At 41.9% G+C, this 21,810-nt stretch overlaps 1 protein-coding gene across 2 annotated transcripts in view; it reads left to right on the top strand.

Moving 5' to 3' along the window:
* The window catches only part of furinb (furin (paired basic amino acid cleaving enzyme) b), a 110,162-nt gene extending 91,691 nt beyond the window's left edge, over window positions 1-18,471 (top strand). For both annotated transcript variants that reach the window (XM_017700099.2, XM_017700100.2), the window contains 7 exons: window positions 4,317-4,417; window positions 10,432-10,535; window positions 10,740-10,857; window positions 12,148-12,327; window positions 13,826-13,950; window positions 14,144-14,272; window positions 16,271-18,471. In XM_017700099.2, coding sequence (XP_017555588.1) covers window positions 4,317-4,417; window positions 10,432-10,535; window positions 10,740-10,857; window positions 12,148-12,327; window positions 13,826-13,950; window positions 14,144-14,272; window positions 16,271-16,965 — 1,452 coding nt within the window. In that variant the 3' untranslated portion in view covers window positions 16,966-18,471. The remainder of the gene's footprint in view (window positions 1-4,316; window positions 4,418-10,431; window positions 10,536-10,739; window positions 10,858-12,147; window positions 12,328-13,825; window positions 13,951-14,143; window positions 14,273-16,270) is intronic.
* Window positions 18,472-21,810: the final 3,339 nt, after the last annotated feature.

Below are 21,810 nucleotides of genomic sequence, written 5' to 3'. Positions count from 1 at the left end.
AACCTAAGAATAGTTCAACCAGTTTGCACTGAAGTCACTGAACTTCTGAATAAGAAGCCCTAGTCTGTAATAAGCCTGGGATTGATCAAGGAGTGAATCTAATATAAATGTAATGTAATATATAAAATTAATGTGTTTATGTACATTTGAGTCAAGTAAATTCAGTGTATTGCTTCTTTCAGTGCAGCTTTGTCCCCATGTCACACTTTCCAGATGGGTGAGAGAATGTGTATGTGTGTTAGAGACAATGAGAGAAGGGGAGAAAAAAACAAAGAAAGGCAAAAGAGAGGTGAAAAGTCAGTGGATCTAAGAGAGAGAGGCACATTTGATGGGTGGAGTACAATCTGCATAGCGTGCAGTGCAGGGTTACATAGTGTGTATTTTTAGTACACTGTTGTGCCTTTTCAGCAGAGCCTAACTGGCTTTAGCCATGCCACACAGACATGGATAATTTAGACACAGCCTTCAAAGCTAATTAAATCTTTTAAGCTCAAAGCATATTATGTTTTTTTTGTGAATAACCTTCAGAGTTTCAACAATACTGTCTGATGAGAGTCTTTTTAAACATTTCATGCTACTTGTTGGTGTGTGCGCTCACCCTATTCTCTCTGCCTGTGGGGAATTAGCCTAATTCTGCCTGATTCGCCAGTAATTATATGTGCCAGTGAGAGTGATTGTGGATTCTGGAAGCGAGCTACAGCTCACTCTCTCGCTCTCCTTTTCTTTCTCCCTCTCTTTTTCTTCTCTCTCTGTCTCACACTCGCCTCTTTTCACCGTGGCACAGGAGAGGAAACCGATCGCAAACGGCTCTGTTGAAAATGTAGAATGTGTCCCTGTGTTTGCATTTGAAACCGATAGCAATTCTCTCGCTCTCTTTCGAGCCCTGTGTTTCATTTTAGTGACACAGGTAATGCTGATTTTGGCTGAAAATGTTGGCACTCTGACAACAGTTTGGCTTTTATTGGGTGTGAGCATGCAGACCTGGTTGTGTGTGTGAATGTCTGCCTGTATGTGTATGAATAATAAGTATACAATACTGTGCAAAAGTCAGAAACCAATTTCTAGTCAAAATGACCATTGAGTACAAATGATTCCTTTTTCTGCATCAGGAAAAGTAGAAAACATATGTTTGACAGAAAATTACACATAAGCCACAACAACTCAAAATATTGTAATATTTTTCTGTATTTAGGGTACTCATCCTTTTTTATTACAGCTTCCATTCTTCAAGGAGACTTGCTTTTAGTTTTTCAAAGAAACCTGCAACACCTCCAAAGTTCAGTGTTAGAAGTTGACTCAGGTAACTCATGACTCATGACTCAGGTAACCCCAAATACACTAAATGATCACTCAAATGGAGTCTGGTGTAGTCAGTCCATTGTTTTGAGATTTTTTTCATTAAAGGCTCTTTGACAGCTACACATTCTTTTAGACTTACAGTGTTGAGTTGTCTTCTCACAGTGAAAGGATGAACAGATACACCTGTCAAGTACTGTTTATCTGATGGTGACAGTTTTGGTGGTCCACCAAGTCTTGAATGGATGTTAGGGGTCCCATTTTTTAACTTTAACTTTTAATAATGTTTTGAACACATTTCCACTTATGTTCCTTTGACTTTCCCCTGCCTTATGCAAGTGGAACATCTAAAACTCCTGCGAAATATCCTAACATGGCCATTTTGAATGGAAATTAAATAAACAAATGTGGTATATGACTTTTGTACAGTACAATATAAACTATATTGCCAAAAGTATTCGCTCGTGTGCCTTCACACGCATATGAATTTGAGTGACATCCCAATCTTAATCCATAGGGTATAATATGACATCGGCCCACCCTTTACTGCTATAACAGGGAAGGCTTTCCGCAAGGTGTAGGAGTGTGTTTATGGGAATTTGTTCCATTGTTCTAGAAGGTAGTTTGTGAGGTCAGACACTGATGAGTCTCCACTCTAATTCATCCCAAAGGTGTTCTATCAGGTTGAGGTCAGGACTCTCTGCAGGCCAGTCAAGTTCTTCCACACCAAACTCGCTCATCCATGTCTTTATGGACATTGCTTTGTGCACTGGTGCGCAGTCATGTTGGAACAAGAAGGGGCAAATCCCCAAACTGTTCCCACAAATTTGGTAGTTTGAAATTGTCAAATCTCTTGGTCTGCTGAAGCATTAAGAGTTCCTTACACTGGAACTAAGGGGCCGAGTCCAATTCCTGAAATGCAACCCCTCACCAAAATCCCCCCTCCAGCAAACTTTATACTTGGCACAATGCAGTCAGACAAGTACCGTTCTCCTGGCAACACCAAACCCAGGCTCGTCCATCGGCTTACCAGACAGAGAAGCGTGATTTGTCACTCCAGAGAACATGTCTTTACTGCTCTAGAGTCCAGTGGCGGCATTTTACACCACTGCGTTTTAACGTTTTGCATTGCACTTGGTGATGTAAGACTTGAATGCAGCTACTCAGCCATGGAAACCCATTACATGAAGCTCTCTACTCACTGTTCTTGAGTTAATCTGAAAGCCACATGAAGGAGGTCTGTAGTGATTGACTCTGCAGAAAGTTGGTGACCTCTGTTCACTATGCGCCTCAGCATCCGCTGACCCCGCTGTCATTTTACATGGCCTACCACTTCGTGGCTGAGTTGCTGTCGCTCCCAATTGCAATTTATTACAATACCACTGACAGTTGACTGTGAAATATTTAGTAACAAGTAAATGTCACGACTGGACTTGCACAGGTGGCATCCTATCAGGGTACCACGCTGGAATTCAGTGAGCTATTGAGAGTGACCCATTCTTTCACAAATGTTTGTAGAAACAGCCTAGCATGCCTAGGTGCTTGGTTTTATACACCTGTGGCCATGGAAGTGATTGTAATACCTGAATTCAGTTATTTGGATGGGTGAGTGAATACCTTTGGCAATATACTGTATGTGCATGTGAGGTTGCAGGGATGTATGCAAAAGACAGAATACCATATTGGGATTGTATTGCTCTATAATTTAACTATGATATGCCCTGCAGTGTAGTAATAACACACTGGAGAACTCATAACAATGTGGTTAACAATTAGCCTGCCTTATTTTGACCAAAACTATTTACATTTGTCGGATCATGCAAATGTCTTGATTCCCAAAGAGTATCTGCAATTAGTCAAAATGCTCACAGCACCCAAAACATTCAGGGGCTGTTACGCGTATGGGTGCAAGTGCAGCACAGAACATACCTTGATATGACTTCAGTATGCACCCACGCTGTAGCTGAATTTAACACAGCTTATTATACAAATGGTGCGTAGCCCCACCCACTAACTTTTTTGCTGGTGAAGCAGGGGGCTTAGAAGGTGCAGTGAAATAATTGTGCTGTCAACGCTGGAAACAAGAAAGAAAAGTGAAAGTTTAGTGATGAAGAGATAGAGGAATGAGATTCTTTAATGACATTCTTTCCCACTAAAACATTTTACAAGGGTGTTGTTTTATGTCACATTGCACTTTTCACATATATACATCTGGGTCTGAGAGTTAAACAGTGTTATTCAAATTGTGAAAATTCTTTCAGCGCATGTTCAAGGCTTGTGCCGCTGTCAAATATTTAACCATGTCAATATTAGACCCTGCTACAAATTTACATTTACACTTGGTTTTAAAAGGTAGAGAAACATTCACACTAGCTGGTCACCATGATTTAGTCATATTTCAATAAATAGAGCAGAACATATAATGGGACACACTTTGAATATCTTCACATTTTTCTTGTAGTTTTCCGAAGGTTCTGCAATACATTAGGAAGACAGACTGCATCAGCAAAATGCTTAGTACATCAAGCTTATTACATTACTCATTTACGTGTTGCAAATTCTTGTGATATCAGTAACCTGAAGGCCTGTATTGCGATACCAGTTAGCAAGCAATATATTGTGCAGCCCTATTCTGTTACTCTGCATTAGTCTTGATGATGACGTTGCCGGAGGGTGGACCATTTCTTATCCTAAACAGTGAAAGCCAGTCCCCAGGTCTCAAAGGCCCTAATTAAACTTGGGCCCAGCCAGCCAGTATGATGAGGATGTCTTCTTATTAGTCTCTGGGGCGGCCATGGCTCCAGCAGCAGTGTATGTGAGATTTAGTGAGGCCGTCCCCCCTGCTGCCAGCGCTGTCATATCTGTCAGCCAGGCCAGCTCTCGCCTCTGGCAGTTCTCTGCTAACCATTCATTTCTGGATGTTTCTGATGGCTTTTTCATATCTGACCACTCACCTTTGTGTGTGTGTGTGTGTGTGTGTGTGTGTGTGTGTGTGTCTGTGTGTGTGTGTATGAGAATAGGTGACAACAGATCTAAGGAAAAAATGTACAGACTCGCACACCGGCACATCTGCCTCAGCCCCCCTGGCTGCCGGCATCATTGCTCTCGCCCTGGAAGCCAAGTGAGTGAGAGACCTTCCTACACACAGACATACACACCCTTTTTCCTGTAGCTAAGTAATTAGGGCCCAATTAGTATAGAAATACCCATACTGGTGTTAAAGGAAGTTGTAGGCATCAGCCATTTTATACAGTCAAAAATTAATCAGACTCTAGTAATTTTAGGTAATCCCTTAAAAGGACAGGGCCTACCAGAGGGCTCAAAGTTTTATTACGCACTTCTATAACCTAAGAATAGCTCAGCCTGTTTGCACTGAGGTCTGTATTGTTAATGGATAATCAAATATGATATTTTCAATTTCTTGATTTCAAAACAACTTACGTAAGTAATATAAATATTTTAAAATCTGCCAGAATTCTATGCCAAATTCCTTATTAGTTATTTTTGTAATATTAAGCTGTTTTCTAATTTTTCAGCAGTTCTCTTCACAGTTTTTGTGGGTTGTTAGTGTAAAGTTAAAGTTTAGGTTTGAATGTATTCTACATGTTTTGTTATTACCATGGTGGTGTTTGTGTTCAAGTTTACTGATTTAGCCTGTGTTCTTGTCATAAAAATGGGTTGCGACTCCTGTTGGGCCTGTTGTTAGGAGATAACAGATCGGTAATAAAAGGGTAATCTTATGGTAAAGGGTGGAATGCTCTGTCCAGGTCGGGAGTGAATTCTTGCCCCAAGTGGAGGAGTTTAAATATCTTGGGATTTTGTTTACGAGTGAAGGAAGCATGGAGTGAGAGGTTGACAGGCAGATTGGCACAGCGTCTGCAGTAATGCGGACCCTATACCACTCCATCATGGTGAAGAGAGAGCTGAGCCAGAATGCAACGCTGTCAATTTACCGGTCAATCTACGTTCCGACTTTCACCTATGGTCACGAGCTTTGGGTAGTGACCGAAAGAACGAGATCGCAGATACAAGTGGCCGAAATGAGCTTTCTCCGCAGGGTCGCCGGGCTCTCCCTTAGAAATAGGGTGAGAAGATCGGCGATTTGGGAGAGGCTCGGAGTAGAGCTGCTGCTCCTCCACATTGAGAGAAGCCAGTTGAGGTGGTTCGGGCATCTGGTAAGGATGGCCTCTGGACGCCTCCCTAGGGAGGTGTTCCAGACATGTCCAATGGGGAGGAGCACACAGGGAAGACCCAGGACACGTTGGAGGGATTATATCTCTCGACTGTCTTGCCTTGGTATCCCTCTGGAAGAGCTGGAGGAGGTGGCAGGGAGAGGGAGGCCTGGGCCACTTTGCTTAGGCTGCTGCCCCTGTGACCCAGACCTGGATAAGCGGTTGAGGATGGATGGATGGATGTTATGGTAATGTTGTGGTAATGAGTTGTATTTATCCATAAGTTAAATGTCAATGTCATAGTTCTTATGAAATAATAAATTGGTAATTGTAGCTGTAACAAGTCAGGAATAAAATGGTAAAATAGTTGTACTTAACAAAATATTACTTGTGTACTTTCCAGTTCATAATGAATAATAAGCTGGTGTTTTGTAGTGATAACAAAATTGTAATAAGATGGTAAAATAAAGGTGGGGCTGTCTTGGCTGACATGCTTTTTCAACATTGCGTGGACATCGGGGGCGGTGCCACTGGATTGGCAGACTGGGGTGGTGGGGCCTCTTTTTAAAAAAGGAACAGGGGAATCACACTCCTCAGCCTCCCTGGTAAGGTCTATGCAGGGGTACTGGTGAAGAGAGTCCAGCTTATAGTCGAACCTCGGATTCAGGAGGAGCAGTGCGGGTTCCGCCCTGGTCGTGGAACACTGGACCAATTCTTCACCCTCTCCAGGATCCTAGAGGGCTAATGGGAGTTTGCCCAACCACTCCACATGTGCTTTGTGGATCTGGAGAAGGCATTCGACTGTGCTCCCCGGGGTATTCGGTGCTTCGGGAGTACGGGGTATATGGCTCTTTGCTACGAGCTTTGGATACATGTGATGTTGCATTTTCCAGCCGATTCTGCGTAATCTCAGTACATTTACCTCATCTATTCCTGTGTAAGTGCACTTGTAAAGTAGTAGAACAACCATGAGATCTAATGCAGTAATTTAGTGACTGTTTCAGTGCAGTTACCCAGACTGTTCTGCTGAGCTGATGCTATTATATGATGTGAGATGTAGTAAGTGGGGAAAAACGATGGAAAGAAGCAAGTTTGCATTTTACAGCTCCGATACCATTTAGTTCCACTGTAATTCCAGCATGTAACATCATCCAGCCCCTGACCACTTAAAGACAAAACAGCTAAGAAACAAAGTAGAACAAGTGAATTAGTATTTTACAGCACTAAAACCCCATAATTTCAGCAAAACTACTGCTTTGTTTTTGGGCTAATAAGCCTAATATTACTGCCCTTTTGATTGATGGGTAATTAAAGTTTGTTACCGATATTTTCCCACTTTATTATCAACTAGTCATCTCTACAGTTACTGACTTACTTATATACTTATACTACTCTTATTTACTAAGAACTAGAACATTTGTATGAATTATCTAGGTAAGTTCAACTTGTTACCATTATTTTACTATTTTATTACTGACCACTTATTAATTATTGACTAACAAATGTGCATGTCATTTTTAGGTAAATACATCTTGTTATCTTGTTACAAATTTGTTGTCACTACAAAACACAAGCTTATTATTCATTATGAACTGGAAAGTACACAAGTAATATTTTACTAAGTACAACTTGTTACCATTAGTTTACCCTTTTATTTCTGACTTGTTACCGCTACAATTACCATTTTATTTATTTTTTCCAGAAATATTTTTATTTGGTTTTCCAAATACAACTCAAAGAGATTATGTATATGTTGTAAACCTTTTTATTATTTCATAACAACTATGAAATTGACATTTGATTTATGGATAAATACAACTCATTACCATGATACTACCATACCATTAACCACTTATTACCGATCTGTAAAGTAAAGTGCTACCGCAAGTTCATTTCCCAGCGATGCCACAGCCATCTGTGGATGAGGGTCCAAGAGAGTATAATTGGCCTTGCTCTCTCTGGGTGGGTCAGGTTTTCCTCCCTTGCTCCCCCATCGCTCAGCATAATGCTCCCCAGGTGTCCGATAGCTGCCAGCTACCTCTTCACTCATTCCTCATTGTTGATTAACTAACACACTTTATATCACACACATATACACAAACACACACATACACACACATGTACATTTTGCATTAATGCACATGTCACACATGACATGTAGTCATACATCCATCACCTGTAACTCATATATTACACTTCTCCATGACCCACCTTCCCATCCTACTTTCACTCAATCACACACACAGACACACACACACACACTTCCCCTCATACCTCACACTCCACTTTTATAAATCTGACACTCTGCTGACGTGTGCTTGACATTTGTCCTCCGCTAAAGGAGACAGAGAGAGTTGAGAAGAAAGAATGGTGCTGGCTGCACCTGCCCTTCTCCAGTCCAGCTGAATGAGGCATGCATTTATGGCTCAGTGACCACATCACCTTCTCACGAGTCATCATACTCAATTATCAGCTCTCACTGAGCTGCATAATATTTTGGCCTTCCACGCTGAAGAGTGGTAATAAGACATTGAAATGTATTATGGTTCAGCAAGTTTCTCTCTCTCTCTCTCTCTCTCTCTCTCTCTCTCTCTCTCTCTCTCTCTCTCTCTCTCTCTCTCTCCCTCTCCCTCTCCCTCTCCCTCTCCCTCTCCCTCTCTCTCCCTCTCCCTCTCCCTCTCCCTTCATCATGGGATGAGTGAGAGAAGAATATCGTTTAGAAGGCCGTGGATCATTGGCTGGAACACTCTGTTCAGACAGTGTGAAATGTGGACTTGTTCACAGTATATGGTAGGAGGAGTGTATAGAGGGGAGCAGAAGGGAGCTCTTCTATTTTGGTCCCTGCCGTTCGGGGCAGTAAACCCCGCTGACACATACTTTGATTGTATTCGTCTGAAGTGCCTTTGTGTTCGCTCCCTCTGTCTCCCCGTAGGCTTCCGTTACTTCGCTTTTTTCTCCCCATTAAATCAGGTGGAGCTCTTTATGGTGTTGCTGTTTAGCTGAAGGTGACTTCAAAGCCTGTGTATGTATATTTCTCTCTCTGTATGTGAGTAAGCCACAGGGCCTCTGGTGTTTTCCCTTCAGGAGGTCTTCTTACCTGTATTACCACTTACCCAGTCATCTCTAGGTCACCCTTTGTACTATATTAAGCCCTAATTAAAAATTGTGTCTATGAGATTATGAATTTGTCCGCTGGGTCATTTATCAAGGGGCAAATAAAAATGTAGCTAGCTTGACCTTTCATAAATTATCCTGCTAGATTTATGGAAGTAGGAGCAAATACATCTGAAAGTATGAGGTAGTCTACAAAACATGTGCTTTTCAGTTTTCATGTTCATTTGCTGTAATAAATAAATATCAGTGCATGAATATATCACTCCTTCAGTGTTTGGCCACCTGTTCCAGTTAGATACAGTATGTCCTGAGCAGCACCGCTGGACTTCTGTGTGCCTCTGACAGAGCTGTCTATACCCTCCGGGCTGTGCGTTCTGCTGTGCAGTGCAACAGCTGATCCAGTCAAAGAGCACATGCTCTGAGCCAAAATGTTTAAAGTAGGAGGTGTAAGTGCTTTTTGATGATGCTGTCCCAACGGATGTGTTAAGTTCTTTTTGCTAGCAATTTGAAAGTTAAGTGTTTGTTAATTATGATTTTAGTTTGCAAGGTTTCACAGCGCATGACAGTCCATGCTGTTGTGCACTAATGTTCATAATACCACTATCATCATGTGCTCTGTGGGCTCTGTTGTATAGGAAGGAATATAAGTATTGTCACAGGGTGATGAGCAAGCCCATGGAACATTATTATATGAATTCATAGAATTCATTCTGTTTCATATGATCGTGTACTGGGCATAGACTGATTGGTTGAGAAAGGGTTCTTCTCATTATTTGTGACAACAGCATAGTTCTTTATGAAAACTGTAGCACCAGTTGGTAAATATTTGCTTTACATTGCAGCATGCCATTACTAAGTTTGTACTTTAGCACATACCAGATACAAAATGGACATCTTAGCAAAATGTTTTATTCTTCATGTGAGCATTGTATTTCGAGATTATGGCTTAAATATTTGCCATTCATTATGAAGTGAAGTGTCATTCATTACCATTTTAGTTAAGTGAAGGAAAGTGTGCTTACTTGTTATTGTTTCATATCTTATTAAGTGTCTTTGTGGTGTTTCTTCAAAAAATGAAAGAGTGAGCAGGTAATTATCCAGAATTCAGCAAATGTGATGGGCTCTGAAATGCTTTACAGACTGGCTGGAACCATAGGACATTCAGGTTAAGCATGAAAGGCTGAGCTACACCTGATATTGCAACAGTGTTATGGTTCTATCTCACTACTACTTTTTGCTGGAAGAAAATGCCAGTATTAAAACACATTTGAAACAATATTTGAGGCTTCTTGACGTTACTTTTTCTTTTTATTTTGTAGAACTGATGTTCAAAAGCAATAGAACACTATTCTTTAAATAAAGAGTACTGAAATCCAAAACTGTTGTGGTACTGACTGAATTACCACTAACACTACAGAATTAACGTACACTACAATTAACGCTACAGAATCTTAAACCGTCCAATCACATTCAATACTAAATTTCAGTGTCTGAATAGTCTGTCTTTTCAGGATCTGTGAACCAGTAATCTTGCTAGTCTAGATAGCTGAATGGTTGTCTAAATTACATTTACATGCATGTTACAAATTACATGAATGTAATTAAGTTCCGAGCTCAGGTTTAGTCCATTGTAGTCTGTAAATATACTCACCATCATCACCTCTCACTCATTTCTGGTTTAAGCCACACCCACTTTTATTTGTTCCAAAAAAGTAGCGTTCAGCAATCAGTATCAAAGTCAATTTATTAATATATCTGGTATACAAACATTTTTAATGGTTCCCTAGCAGGGAACAGTGATTATGAACATATTTCAAACAGTGTTTTTTTTTTTTTTTTTATTAAACAGTATGAATCTGACCTGGAGGGACATGCAGCACCTGGTGGTTAGAACGGCACATCCCGCCCATCTCATCACAAGTGACTGGAGGACCAATGGCGTGGGACGCTTAGGTAACAAGCAGATCCCAGCTGGAACCTGGTCACACCTGCATTGGCTCAGTGCACTCATCTGATCTGACCTCACCCCTCTCTCTCTCTCTCTCTCTCTCTCTCTCTCTCTCTCTCTCTCTCTCTCTCTCTCTCCCTCTCTCCCTCTCTCTCTCTCTCTCTCTCTCTCTCTCTCTCTCTCTCTCTCTCTCTCTCTCTCCCTGGCAGTGAGCCACTCCTATGGCTATGGTCTGCTGGATGCAAGTGCGATGGTGGCACTGGCCCGGAACTGGAGCAGCGTGGGGCCACAGCACAAATGTGTTATCGACATGCTGACGGAGCCCAGGTAAGAAAGGTCAAAACAGCCACGCAGCTCGCCGAATCCAGTGCCAGCTGCCTGTGGATCCGGCGCTGCAGAATAGGTCAGCTTCAAGAACTATGTAATACTTTGTCCTTGTAGCTCCAGTATGACACAAACAACCTTAAAATAACCCAGCGGTGGGTCATGTATTTTCTGAGAGTTTTCTGGCTTAAGGGTGGCCTCAATTTCCTGGCAAGTATGTTACCCTTGCTCATAGCTGCTCCAAAGTGGGTTATGTCAGTGTTGTCCATTTCCACTTTTGCAGAAGTCTTGCGCTGCTTGTTTTTTTGTTTTCTCTGCTCTAACACACTCGTTTTAACCTCATTGAAAGGCTTGTTAATTAGCTGATGAGTTGGCTCAGGTGTGCCAGGAGCAACAAGAACACTAATGTGCACTGCAGCAGTGCTCCAGGAACAGGAGTGACACCGCATCATCTAGTTATGCTGTCCTCGACAGATTGGCAACTGCATGCTCATTACTGCTCAACTGATGGATCACCATTTGAGTATGTTAATGTTGCTTTGTGTTTTCCTACTTAAGAGCTCCCAGGCTAGTGCTAACTGACTGACCAAATGACATTTTTATTTTCTAGACCTTATTCTGATGTGGCTAGCTAGGAGACTCTTTCCCTTCACCAGACTATTACAGATCCAGGTGCTAAAATGTAGTGGGTAGATACAAAACTGAAATCAAATATTAAAAGCTAAGTAGAAACACCTGCAAACGAGACAGTGAACCTCTTTACTGCTCTATGGACTACACTATCCGATGTTTGGACCTAGAGCTTGTAATAGCTGTTGTTATATGTTGTTAGAACAAATTTCATTTCCGTGTGTAATTGACTTCCCAGCTGCACGTTGTTCCAAAACCAAAAAAGGTCCAAGACAAACAAACCACTTTATAAACAATGCAGTGCAGTCTGACTGGGATTTTAGATTTCAAAAGTTGCACATCAATGTATCAGAACCACTATTTCAGGTAGTTTTCACAGAAAATCCAGCATGAGCCGGCTGAACGGTCTTCAAACATATTGAAATTATGGCCCAACCTACAGTGATCACATTGTGTCCAGCCATCAGTACAGAATTAAATTTTCAACACTGTCGAACTCTATCTGCCCACAGAGCGCAGTCTATTCAACCATTCTGTTTTGTGATCATGCTTTGTAGTTGGCATTTAGTGTAGCCTGCTTACTTATGCTTTTTGAATTTGAGGCTCAGTACTGAAAAATATTTGGAGAATATGTTGGTCTGAGCTGCTCTCTTTCTATTGTAGGGAAGTGAGGAATCAGCTGTTGTTCAGTAAGAGTGTGGAAGCATGTTCAGGACAGCTGGATTTCGTGAGTTCTCTGGAGCATGTGCAGGCCAGACTCACTCTGTCCTACAGCCACAGAGGAAACTTGGCCATTCACCTTATCAGTCCACTGGGGACCCGCTCCACACTGCTGGCACCAAGGTAGAAACACATGAACACACACCCCCTCTCTAATAATACTGCGCAACTTAAAATCTTAAAAATACTAACATTGGATATTTGTATTCAGTCATATACAAATCCTCTTTGATTACTCCACCAAAAAATGGACATTTTCAGATAAACACGGTCTAAAATATTGTTCCTGCCTTTGGAATGTGAATTTTCTTACTCTTACTTTTCAAATACAACTGAATTAAATCTGCAAAGGTTAGAGTCGTGACTGAGGTACAGTACTGTACAAATGTCAGGGACTCCCCATTATTTATTTAATAATCAGTTAAAGCGGCCATTGTGTAGTTACTCATTTTTCAGTGCTAGAAAAAAAATATTTTTAACAGAAAATTACAAGGAGGCCTGAACAGCTAAATATACTATTTATTTACTATTTAATTACTAAATTTACTATTTAGTGTTGGTACCGATTACTTTTTATGACAGCTTCTATTCTTTCCAGCCGGGAGACTTTCTCTCTGTTTTTTAAAGAAATCTGAAGGGATATTTCTCCATGCTTCTTGTTAACATGTAAAGTTCAGCCTTAGATGTTGGTTACATTTTCTGCTTTTCTCAATCTAAGTAATATCTATCACAAGTTCATACTTACAGTGCATAAAACCTTACTCCACTCTATTTTTGTTCTAATTTCTTTTTTCAATTATGGCTTCTTGAAAGTTACAAGTTACACATCCTTTCAGACTCATAGTGTTGAGTTGTCTTCTCACAGTGGAAGGATGGACAAACACCTGTGGATGTTTTTTTTTTTCTGGCGGTGACAGTTTTGATGGTGTTCCAGGTCTTGCATGGTTGTTAGGTTTCAGAAGCTCCTGTTTTTTATTTGTTTTCCTTTGACTTATACAAATGGATTGTGTTGTACATAATCTCAGAAATAGTTCCTTTAGCCATTTTAGATGCACATAAGAAAGAAATGTGTAAGGTCGCTGAGGTGAGTTTGGATAGTTTGTGTGAATGTTAAGTCTCATTATAGGGAAACAATGTCAGTACGAGCTTTGGAAACAGCTTTTTTGGGAGTACACAGCTGGAATTGATTGGTTTTAAGATTGGAAGAATGGCAGTTATAGTGACAGCAAAGTCCACAAGATTGGACAAGAGTTAACTAATTAATAACTGACAGATTTAATATTGTACTTGGTGTTGGGGGCTTTTGTGTAAGTTTGTTAAATATTTGTTTCCTGCTTTACACTGAAAAATGTGCAACTTGTATTTAAGGGCATTTTGACTGGGATTTGAATAAACGAAAAGGTGGTCTCTCTGACACAGTACTGTATGTTATAAAGTTCCTATAGCTACCCATAAGTCATGCCTGTAAAATTGCATAAGTAGCAAAATAAACTGTCTAATGGAGATGGTTACCCTGGCTACACTACCAGGACGTTCTGAATAAGAGCACTGCATCAACTATCTTAGTTTCAAGATGTTTTCATTGCACTGAGCCACCTCTGCTGTTGTGTGTTTGACTCAGGCCGCAGGACAACTCTGCAGAAGGTTTCAATGACTGGGCATTCATGACCACACATGCATGGGACGAGGACCCTCGAGGAGAGTGGACCCTTGAAATAGAGAATGTGGCCGGGCTTAATGACTATGGTAAGAGATATTGGGAATCTTATAGAAATGTTTTAGAAATCTAATTGTCTCAGACAAAACATTTGATCAGACAGAAATAAATGTGAAAGACATGTTCTGAGGGCTCTGGCTAAGACCATTTCTCTCTCGTTTGTCTCTCTGCTGCTCCCTCTCACACTCTCTCTGTCACACTGTCTCTCTTTTATGCCCCAAGGTGTTCTTTCTCAGTTCACACTCATCCTATATGGAACAGGCTCCAGCTCTGCAGACCTGTCTGCGTCTGACTTCAGTAGGCCTTCCAACAACAGCTGCAAAACCTTTGATGCTCAACAGATCTGCATTGGTGAGAAGATACGGATGCGCGCACACACACACTAATCCCTGGGTTGTGTCATGATAATTCGTTCTTTTATCAGCTCAGCATGACTCTTTTCCATTATAAATGCGCATTTGTCTTTATGAATATTAACACAAGAACACTATAGTGGTAGTCGCTGCCAAAAGGGATTGAATTAGTGTAAATTGCATTGAAAGGAAAACACTTTTGAAGTGTTCTTTCTTTTCTCATTTTGATGCAGAAGGCTTTCATAGTTGCCTCCTCCTGCGACAAATAATTGTTGATGTGTAACTGACTGTTACTTTAACTTTACTGTTAGGCTATGAATACATTTGAATTTTGGAATTGTACCTGACGAAAATAAATAGAAATTACAATGAACACAAATGAAGCAGTTGTATAATACAGTCATGTGCAAACCATATAATTTATCTGAGGTAACATCTTCTCTGAGTGAACCACTGAAGTGTGGTTCTAATTTTGTCTCCAATGTTCTCGTTCCATTTAAGTGCTTTAAGTGCTGATAAGTGCCTTTCCTGGACACATTTTATTACAGTAACAGGGGAGCGTTACTGACTACTGAGGCATAAGCAAAGCTGTTTTAATGTTCGTGTTTTAACATTCAGACAAAGCAATCAGTGAGTCTGGTTGTGGTCCTTCCTTTCCGTCCTCTGCTCACTCATGCTTTAAGAGGTTGAACTGTGGGGAAATTGGTTGGTGATGTTATGGTTGAATGTTTGGCCCCCATTCCCATTCAGAGTTATTTAATGCAAAGTATGTGTTTGTACCGAATCCTAATCTGATTTTAGTGCTTTTGTAGATATTATAGCCACACAGCATACATTCAAGTTCAATCCTGTGAATCCAAAGCAATTCAAGTAAAATATACTACGCTGCCAGTTACTTAAAAATGCTGCACTAAAACCGGCAATGGGGAGTACTTTCATTTCTTCAGATGCTCTAACGTGCAAAGTGTCTTGCTCAGTTTTCTTGTATAGTCGAATGTGTCTGGTAGACCCTGGTATACATATACACTATATTGCCAAAGGTATTTGGTTGTCTGCCTTCACACGCATATGAGCTTGAATGATATCCCAATCTTAATCCATAGGATTGAATATGATGTCAGCCCACCCATTGCAGCTATAACAGCTTCTGGAAAGGCTTTCCACAGGGTTAAGGAGTGTGTTTATGGGAATTTTTGACCACTCTTCCAGAAGCACATTTTTTTGAGGTCAGACACTGATATTGGACAAGAAGGCCTGGCTCAGAGTCTCTGTGCTCTAATCCATTCCAAAGGTGTTCTATCGGGTTGAGCTCAGGCCTCTATGCAGGTCACTCAAGTTCTCCCCAAACGTTTCCCACAAAGTTGGGAGTATGAAATTGTCCAAAATCTCTTGGTCTGCTGAAGCATGAAGAGTTTCTTTCACTGGAACTAAGTGGCCGAGCCCAACTCCTGAAAAACAACCCCACTGCATTGCGCTTAATGATATGAGGATGCAACTGCTCAGCCATGGAAATCCATGCCATGAAGCTCTCTACTCACTGTTCTTGAGCTAATCTGAATGCCACATGAAGGTCTGTAGCAATTGACTCCGCAGAAAGTTGGTGACCTCTGCACGCTATGCACCTCAGCATCCGCTGACCCCAGCATACGCTCTGTCATTTTACGTGGCCTACCATTTCAATCGCTTCCACTTTGTTATATCACTGACAGATGACTGTGGAATATTTAGTAACAAGGAAATGTCACGACTGGACTTGCACAGGTGGCATCCTATCACGGTACGATTATATATAAAAAAATGGAACATCATTGGCTATTAGTTTCATTGTGGTTACCATGTAATTCATGGTACTACTGAAAAGCCTTAAGATTACCTGTTTCAGGGGTTTAAATATCTTGTTTGACTCAGACATTGGCATTTACTAAAACTACTATCTGCTTGAAGTGGATGTGGTGTTTGTAAACAAACCCTCCTTTCTTTTTGTGTTGTTTTGCAGAGTGCAGCGCTGGATCTTCACTCTATCTGCAGGGCTGTGTAAAAGCTTGTCCTCCGGGCTTCACGTCAGGTCTGCAGCTGCTCAATCTGTCACTGGAGAACTGGGTGGAGCAGTCGTCCGTTCAGGCCTGCCTGCCCTGCCACCCGGCCTGCCTCACCTGCTCCGGCCCTGGGGAGGCAGAGTGCCTGTCCTGCCCCTCTCACAGCCACCTGGTGGCCACATCCTGCCTGCGCCAGAACCAGGTGCAGCGCAAGTCTCCTGCTGGACCCACACAAAATGTCCAAAGAGGGGATGGTTCAGACTCGGATCCAGACTTGGACTCAGATGGGCCCTCACCCCAAAAAGGACTGTCCTCGCATTTACCCGTGCTGGTGGCAGTGCTCAGCTGTGCCTTCATCCTGGCCACGTTCGCGGCTGTTTTTGTGCTGCTGCAGCTGCACTCTGGTGCGGCCAACGCCTCCTTCTACCGGAGGACCAAACTACCCGTCACAGACTCCAGCGGCCGAGGCATGCGAGTGGCCTTTGGTTTTGGCCTGAGCCGTGATTGGACAAGCAGCAGAGTGGCATACCGCGGGATCCCCACCGTGTGGGGGGATGAGGACACTGCAGGTGGCATGAATTCAGAATCGGACAGTGAGGAACTGGACTGCCACAGTGAGAAAACTGCTTTTATACGGACACAAAGCGCTCTCTAGCACCACCTACCTTTTCAGACTTCTCTGTCTTCCTCTGACAGGGCGAGCAAGCTGGTGTAGCCACTTTCTCTCTGCCGTCCTGCCATGTCCTGGACTGCTCCGAGAAGAGCTGAGAAGTAAAAACACGCAGCACTGCGCCTGTTCATAAGCTGTAGAGTGAGATATTCAGGTGAGGCAGCTGTTCAGTAGAGACACAGATGTTTGACTTGAATATTGGATGAATCTCAGTCGGACAGGTCGGCGGTGCAGTGTTGAAATTTCCCTTTATTTTCACTTTAAATTCTCTTAGAGGTTTGAGTCATGAGGTTTAAACAGCGAAAAAGGACCAGTGTGCGTGTGTATGAATGCTAATGTTTCCTTTAGAGTTAAAAAGGGCTGAATTTACTCCAGTCCATCTTTTACTATCAGAGTGCTGGACTGGATTTATGCACAACACTTAGAAGAGTAAGGTGGCCATTGCAGTAAGTCCATACATTTGCATTGTTTTGTTAGCGGTCACTGAAGCATTATATACCTAATGCTGATAACCAGTAACCAGTCTCTGCCTGTCTGTCCTGGTCTTGCTACATTACTACATTTGTGGCAGTTATAGCCAGTTATAGGAGTTCTCAGAGACATCACATTATTTCAGAAGATTGCCTTGTTCAGTGTCAAAACAGTAGAGGTGGTTTGTAGGAGGCCTTATGTATGACTTCAGAAGTTCAGCCAAAAAAAAGGATCCAAATATTTAAAACATTTTCTCATGTTTAAATTTCTGCTTAAAGTATTCAGCCTCCTGAGTGTCGAAGAGTTGAATTTGATTGTAACAGACACAGTTCACACAGTTTGTGGAGTGGAACATTTTGATATATTTTCTTACTAGTTTCAATCTGCTGTTCACAAACCACTAATATAAAGGTATAAACCCAATAATTATCAAAAGCACTAAGCTGTGTGCAGTCCACTGGATGTGCTAGTGTTATACCTATATATTATTCATACCTTAGACTCATTGTCTGAAATCCCTGAACAAGAAAGTCTAGCTTTTTGCAAAATTCACAAACCATAATCCACAACGAATATATATATATATGCTGGGGTTGGCTCAAACTTGAGTATTAAGTACACTTACTTTGACTGAATCAATCTCGAGGAAAACCTGCTGGGAGCTGACAAACTTTTATGAGTGTTTACCTTTTTTCTTCTGATGGACAAAGTAATTTTCTTTACCCCAAAGGAAGCATTATTGATTTTGAGGTTTGATGCACTAAAACCTGTCAGAACTGGTGTGGTAAGGAGCTCAAGACAGTGTTTTGCATTTGTTTTATGGAAGGTCTGTCTGAAGCTTTCATGCTTTTAAACTACAAAGTCTGTGATGGAAATGATGCCACCAATAAGACTTCTGTAACAGGAATAGGAGGGATAAAGAGCAAAGATTTTCACTGAACTGTCTTTCAGTCGCTTTTTCTAGTATTTATCATTTTTATTTAATAGACTCTAATTATGCTCATTAAATTAATTGCGGAAGTCCAGTGTTTGTGTTTTACTCAAAGCTTTGTCTCATCTTGTAAACAGTTGTAATTCTGAATAACAGCATCTGTCTCTATCACTGCCAGCAGTAATCAGCAGTTTTCTGCTGTCCCAGCCGCTCTACGACAATTCATTTGTGAGCAATTCATTTGAAAATGGCGTGCTTTTGGCTTTATAGAAGTAGGGCTGCTCAAACACATGCAGTACAGCTCACTAGGCCAGAAAAAGAAAAAACGACCAAGCCTCCAGAGGTTATATGCATTATTTATACCTGGACATGCACATAGTTAAACATGCAGACTGATGACTAAACCTTTAAACCTTTTTGTAATTCATCTGCAGTCATGGGCTTGATAGCTTCATTGGTTTTCTTCTCTATGTAGGCCATATGTAGTGGGAAGACAATACTACGTATTTATATGACTGACAAATCTCTTGCCTTTCCAGCGACTGATGAGACAGTCTCCCCTCCCTAAAGCGTAGACAGATCTAGTTTATGGAAATAGTCCATTTAAAATGCTTTCCATAATTAGCTCAGCTGGGAGAGAGGGGCAACTCTAATTCACGCCTGAAGCAAGTGCATGCCTGGCATTCTAACTCGGACTGGGACTTGGGCATTCATGTGCTATTAGAGGGCAGTGGAGAGGCAGAGGTTTCCTTACTGACCAGGAGATCGAAGACATGTTCACTATTCATCATTAAAGTTCTCTTACAGAGGGATTGTGAAAAATACATATCTGCCCTTCCACATATTTCTCTCCTACTAATTTGAGCCAAGCCTGCTGAGAGCTTGTTAAAAGTTCCGGTAGAGTCGGTGTGGTTCAGCTGCTGTAGCATTGCTACAGTTGCCAGTTTGTCATCTTCTTTCGGCTGCTCCCTTTAGGGGTCGCCACAGCGGATCATCTGCCTCAATCTTGCCCTATCCACTGCCTCCTCTACTTTTACACCACCCATCTCCATGTCCACCTTCACTACATCCATAAACCTCTGAGGTCTACCTCTTCTTCTTCTACCCGGCAGCTCCATCGCCAACATTCTTTGACCAATATATCCACTATTCCTCCTCAACACATGTCCAAACCATCTCAACCTGGCCTCTCTGGCTTTATCTCCAAGCTACTCCACCTTCACTGTCCCTCTGATCTGCTCATTTCTAATCTTGTCCATCCTCGTCACTCCCAACGAAAATCTCACCATCTTCATCTCCACCACCTCCAGCTCAGCCTCCTGTCTTTTAGACAGAGCCACAGTCTCCAAACCATACATCATAGCAGGACGCACTACTGTCTTGTAAACCTTCCCTTTCACTCTTGCTGCTATCCTTCTGTCACGCATCAGCCCTGACACCCGTCTCCACCCACTCCATCCTGCCTGCACCCTCTTCACCTCTTTTCTACACTGTCCATTACTCTGGATGGTTGACCCAAGATATTTGAAGTCATGCACCTTTACAACCTCTACTCCTTGCATCTTCATACATTCATCCTCATACAGTACCACAGTTCCTCTCTTGGCACCCTATCATATGCCTTCTCTAGATCCACAAAGACACAATGTAGCTCCTTCTGACCTTCTATGTACTTCTCTACCAACACTCTCAATGCAAAAACTGCATCTGTGGTACTCTTTCTGGGCATGAAACCAAACTGCTGCTCACTGATCTGAACCTCTCGCCTTAGCCTTGCTTCAACAACTCTTTCCCATACCTTCATGGTGTGGCTACTCAACTTTATACCTCTGTAGTTACTGCAGCTCTGCACATCACCCTTGTTCTTAAAAATGGGGACCAGTGCACTGCTTCTCCACTCTCCAGGATTTTGTTAAACAACCTGGTTAAAAAGTCCACTCTCCTAAACATCTCCATATGTCCACAGGTATTTCATCTGGACCAACTGCTTTTCCATTCTTCATCCTTTTTAAAGCTGCCCTCACTTCCACCTTACCAATTCTCTGCACTTCCTGATCCACTATCTCTCCCCCCGTTGTCCTCCTCTCTCTCGTTTTCCTCATTCATTAGCTCTTCAAAGGACTCCTTCCATCTACTCAACACTCTCTGTTCACTCACTAGTACATTTCCCTCTCTATCCTTTATCAGCCTAACCTGCTTCCTTCATCTCTCTGGTTATCCCACTTTTTCTAAGCTGCCTTCTTCTTCTTTATACTCTGCCTTCTGAATAGTTGCCAGTTTGTCATATTGTACCATATTTAAGCCATTTGTTGCAAGCCTTACTAAGTACACCTGATTATTCCCTCCAGATGTTCTCTCCATTCTCAAATTAATTGCATTAGTCCTGCACAGGTAAGTGTGGTAGCCTGCATACCAACTTCTCTTGAATGATGAAGCGTTACTGTGAAACAACCTTGAGTTCAGCCTCGAGTCCCATGGCATAAATGTTTGCTCGATGTGTGAATTAAGCGGACCAAAAAAAAAATGCACATAATTTGCACAGAATTTATACCTTCAAAATATTAACTTTACAAAAGAAAGTCCATTCTTTAATATAATGAGATTTTATTCCAAGTCATTTTGGGCCTCTTCTATTGGTCCATTCATCATCAAATGTTCACAAAATGTAAAGGACAGGTGGCATAAAACAATAATAAATGGAGCGGGGGAAAAAAAGGTAGGGGGTTTCGATGTGTTTAACCAGACATCTCTCTGTATTGAAGAGCTCCTCGTTACTTCAGCTAATGCTTGTCCCCTGAACAGACAAACTTCTCCATGACTCCATAGTGTACCTGATCTGCACGCTTGTCTTCTTTCATCAGGCTCCCAGACACAAGACTGCAATTTGAATCACCGCTCTGCATCTCTATGCCTCTGTTCTGACAGGCAGCCTGATTGAGAATGGGGGAGCACTCACTCATATGCCTTCTGTGCTCTGAGACAGCTTTAGAATCAGCATTCCTCACCTAAAATGCTAACCTCAGCCACTAAGCAAAGCTACTAAATTGGTGTCAGATCAGAGTACAGGCAGTTTCCAATATACTCCTATGAGCGAGTTATGGAAGAGAGTCAGCCGGTCTTGCATAGAGCTAGCAGCTCAGCAGGGATCAGAGCTTTCTCACTCTTTCCCAAGACTCAGGGCCTCTTGCTGCAGGGGGCACAGGCTGAGATATCAGACAGCTACGGTAGTTGTTGTGAAGCTTCTTGGGATGTGGGTGGTAGATAAAAAGGGAAGTATCACTAGAAGACCTCCACTCGGTTTCAAATCACACTGCTATACAGAAGACAACCCCCTACTGCCCCCTGCCTATGCACTAAGGAGAAGCATCAGAAAAGGCTTCTGGCATAGGAGCAGGCAAAGACAGGCCTGTGGCAATGTCTCCAATTTT

This window comes from Pygocentrus nattereri, chromosome 11, assembly GCF_015220715.1.
Source record: "Pygocentrus nattereri isolate fPygNat1 chromosome 11, fPygNat1.pri, whole genome shotgun sequence".
Classification (NCBI taxonomy): Eukaryota; Metazoa; Chordata; class Actinopteri; order Characiformes; family Serrasalmidae; genus Pygocentrus; species Pygocentrus nattereri.
This window is presented reverse-complemented; position numbering and strand designations above follow the sequence as displayed.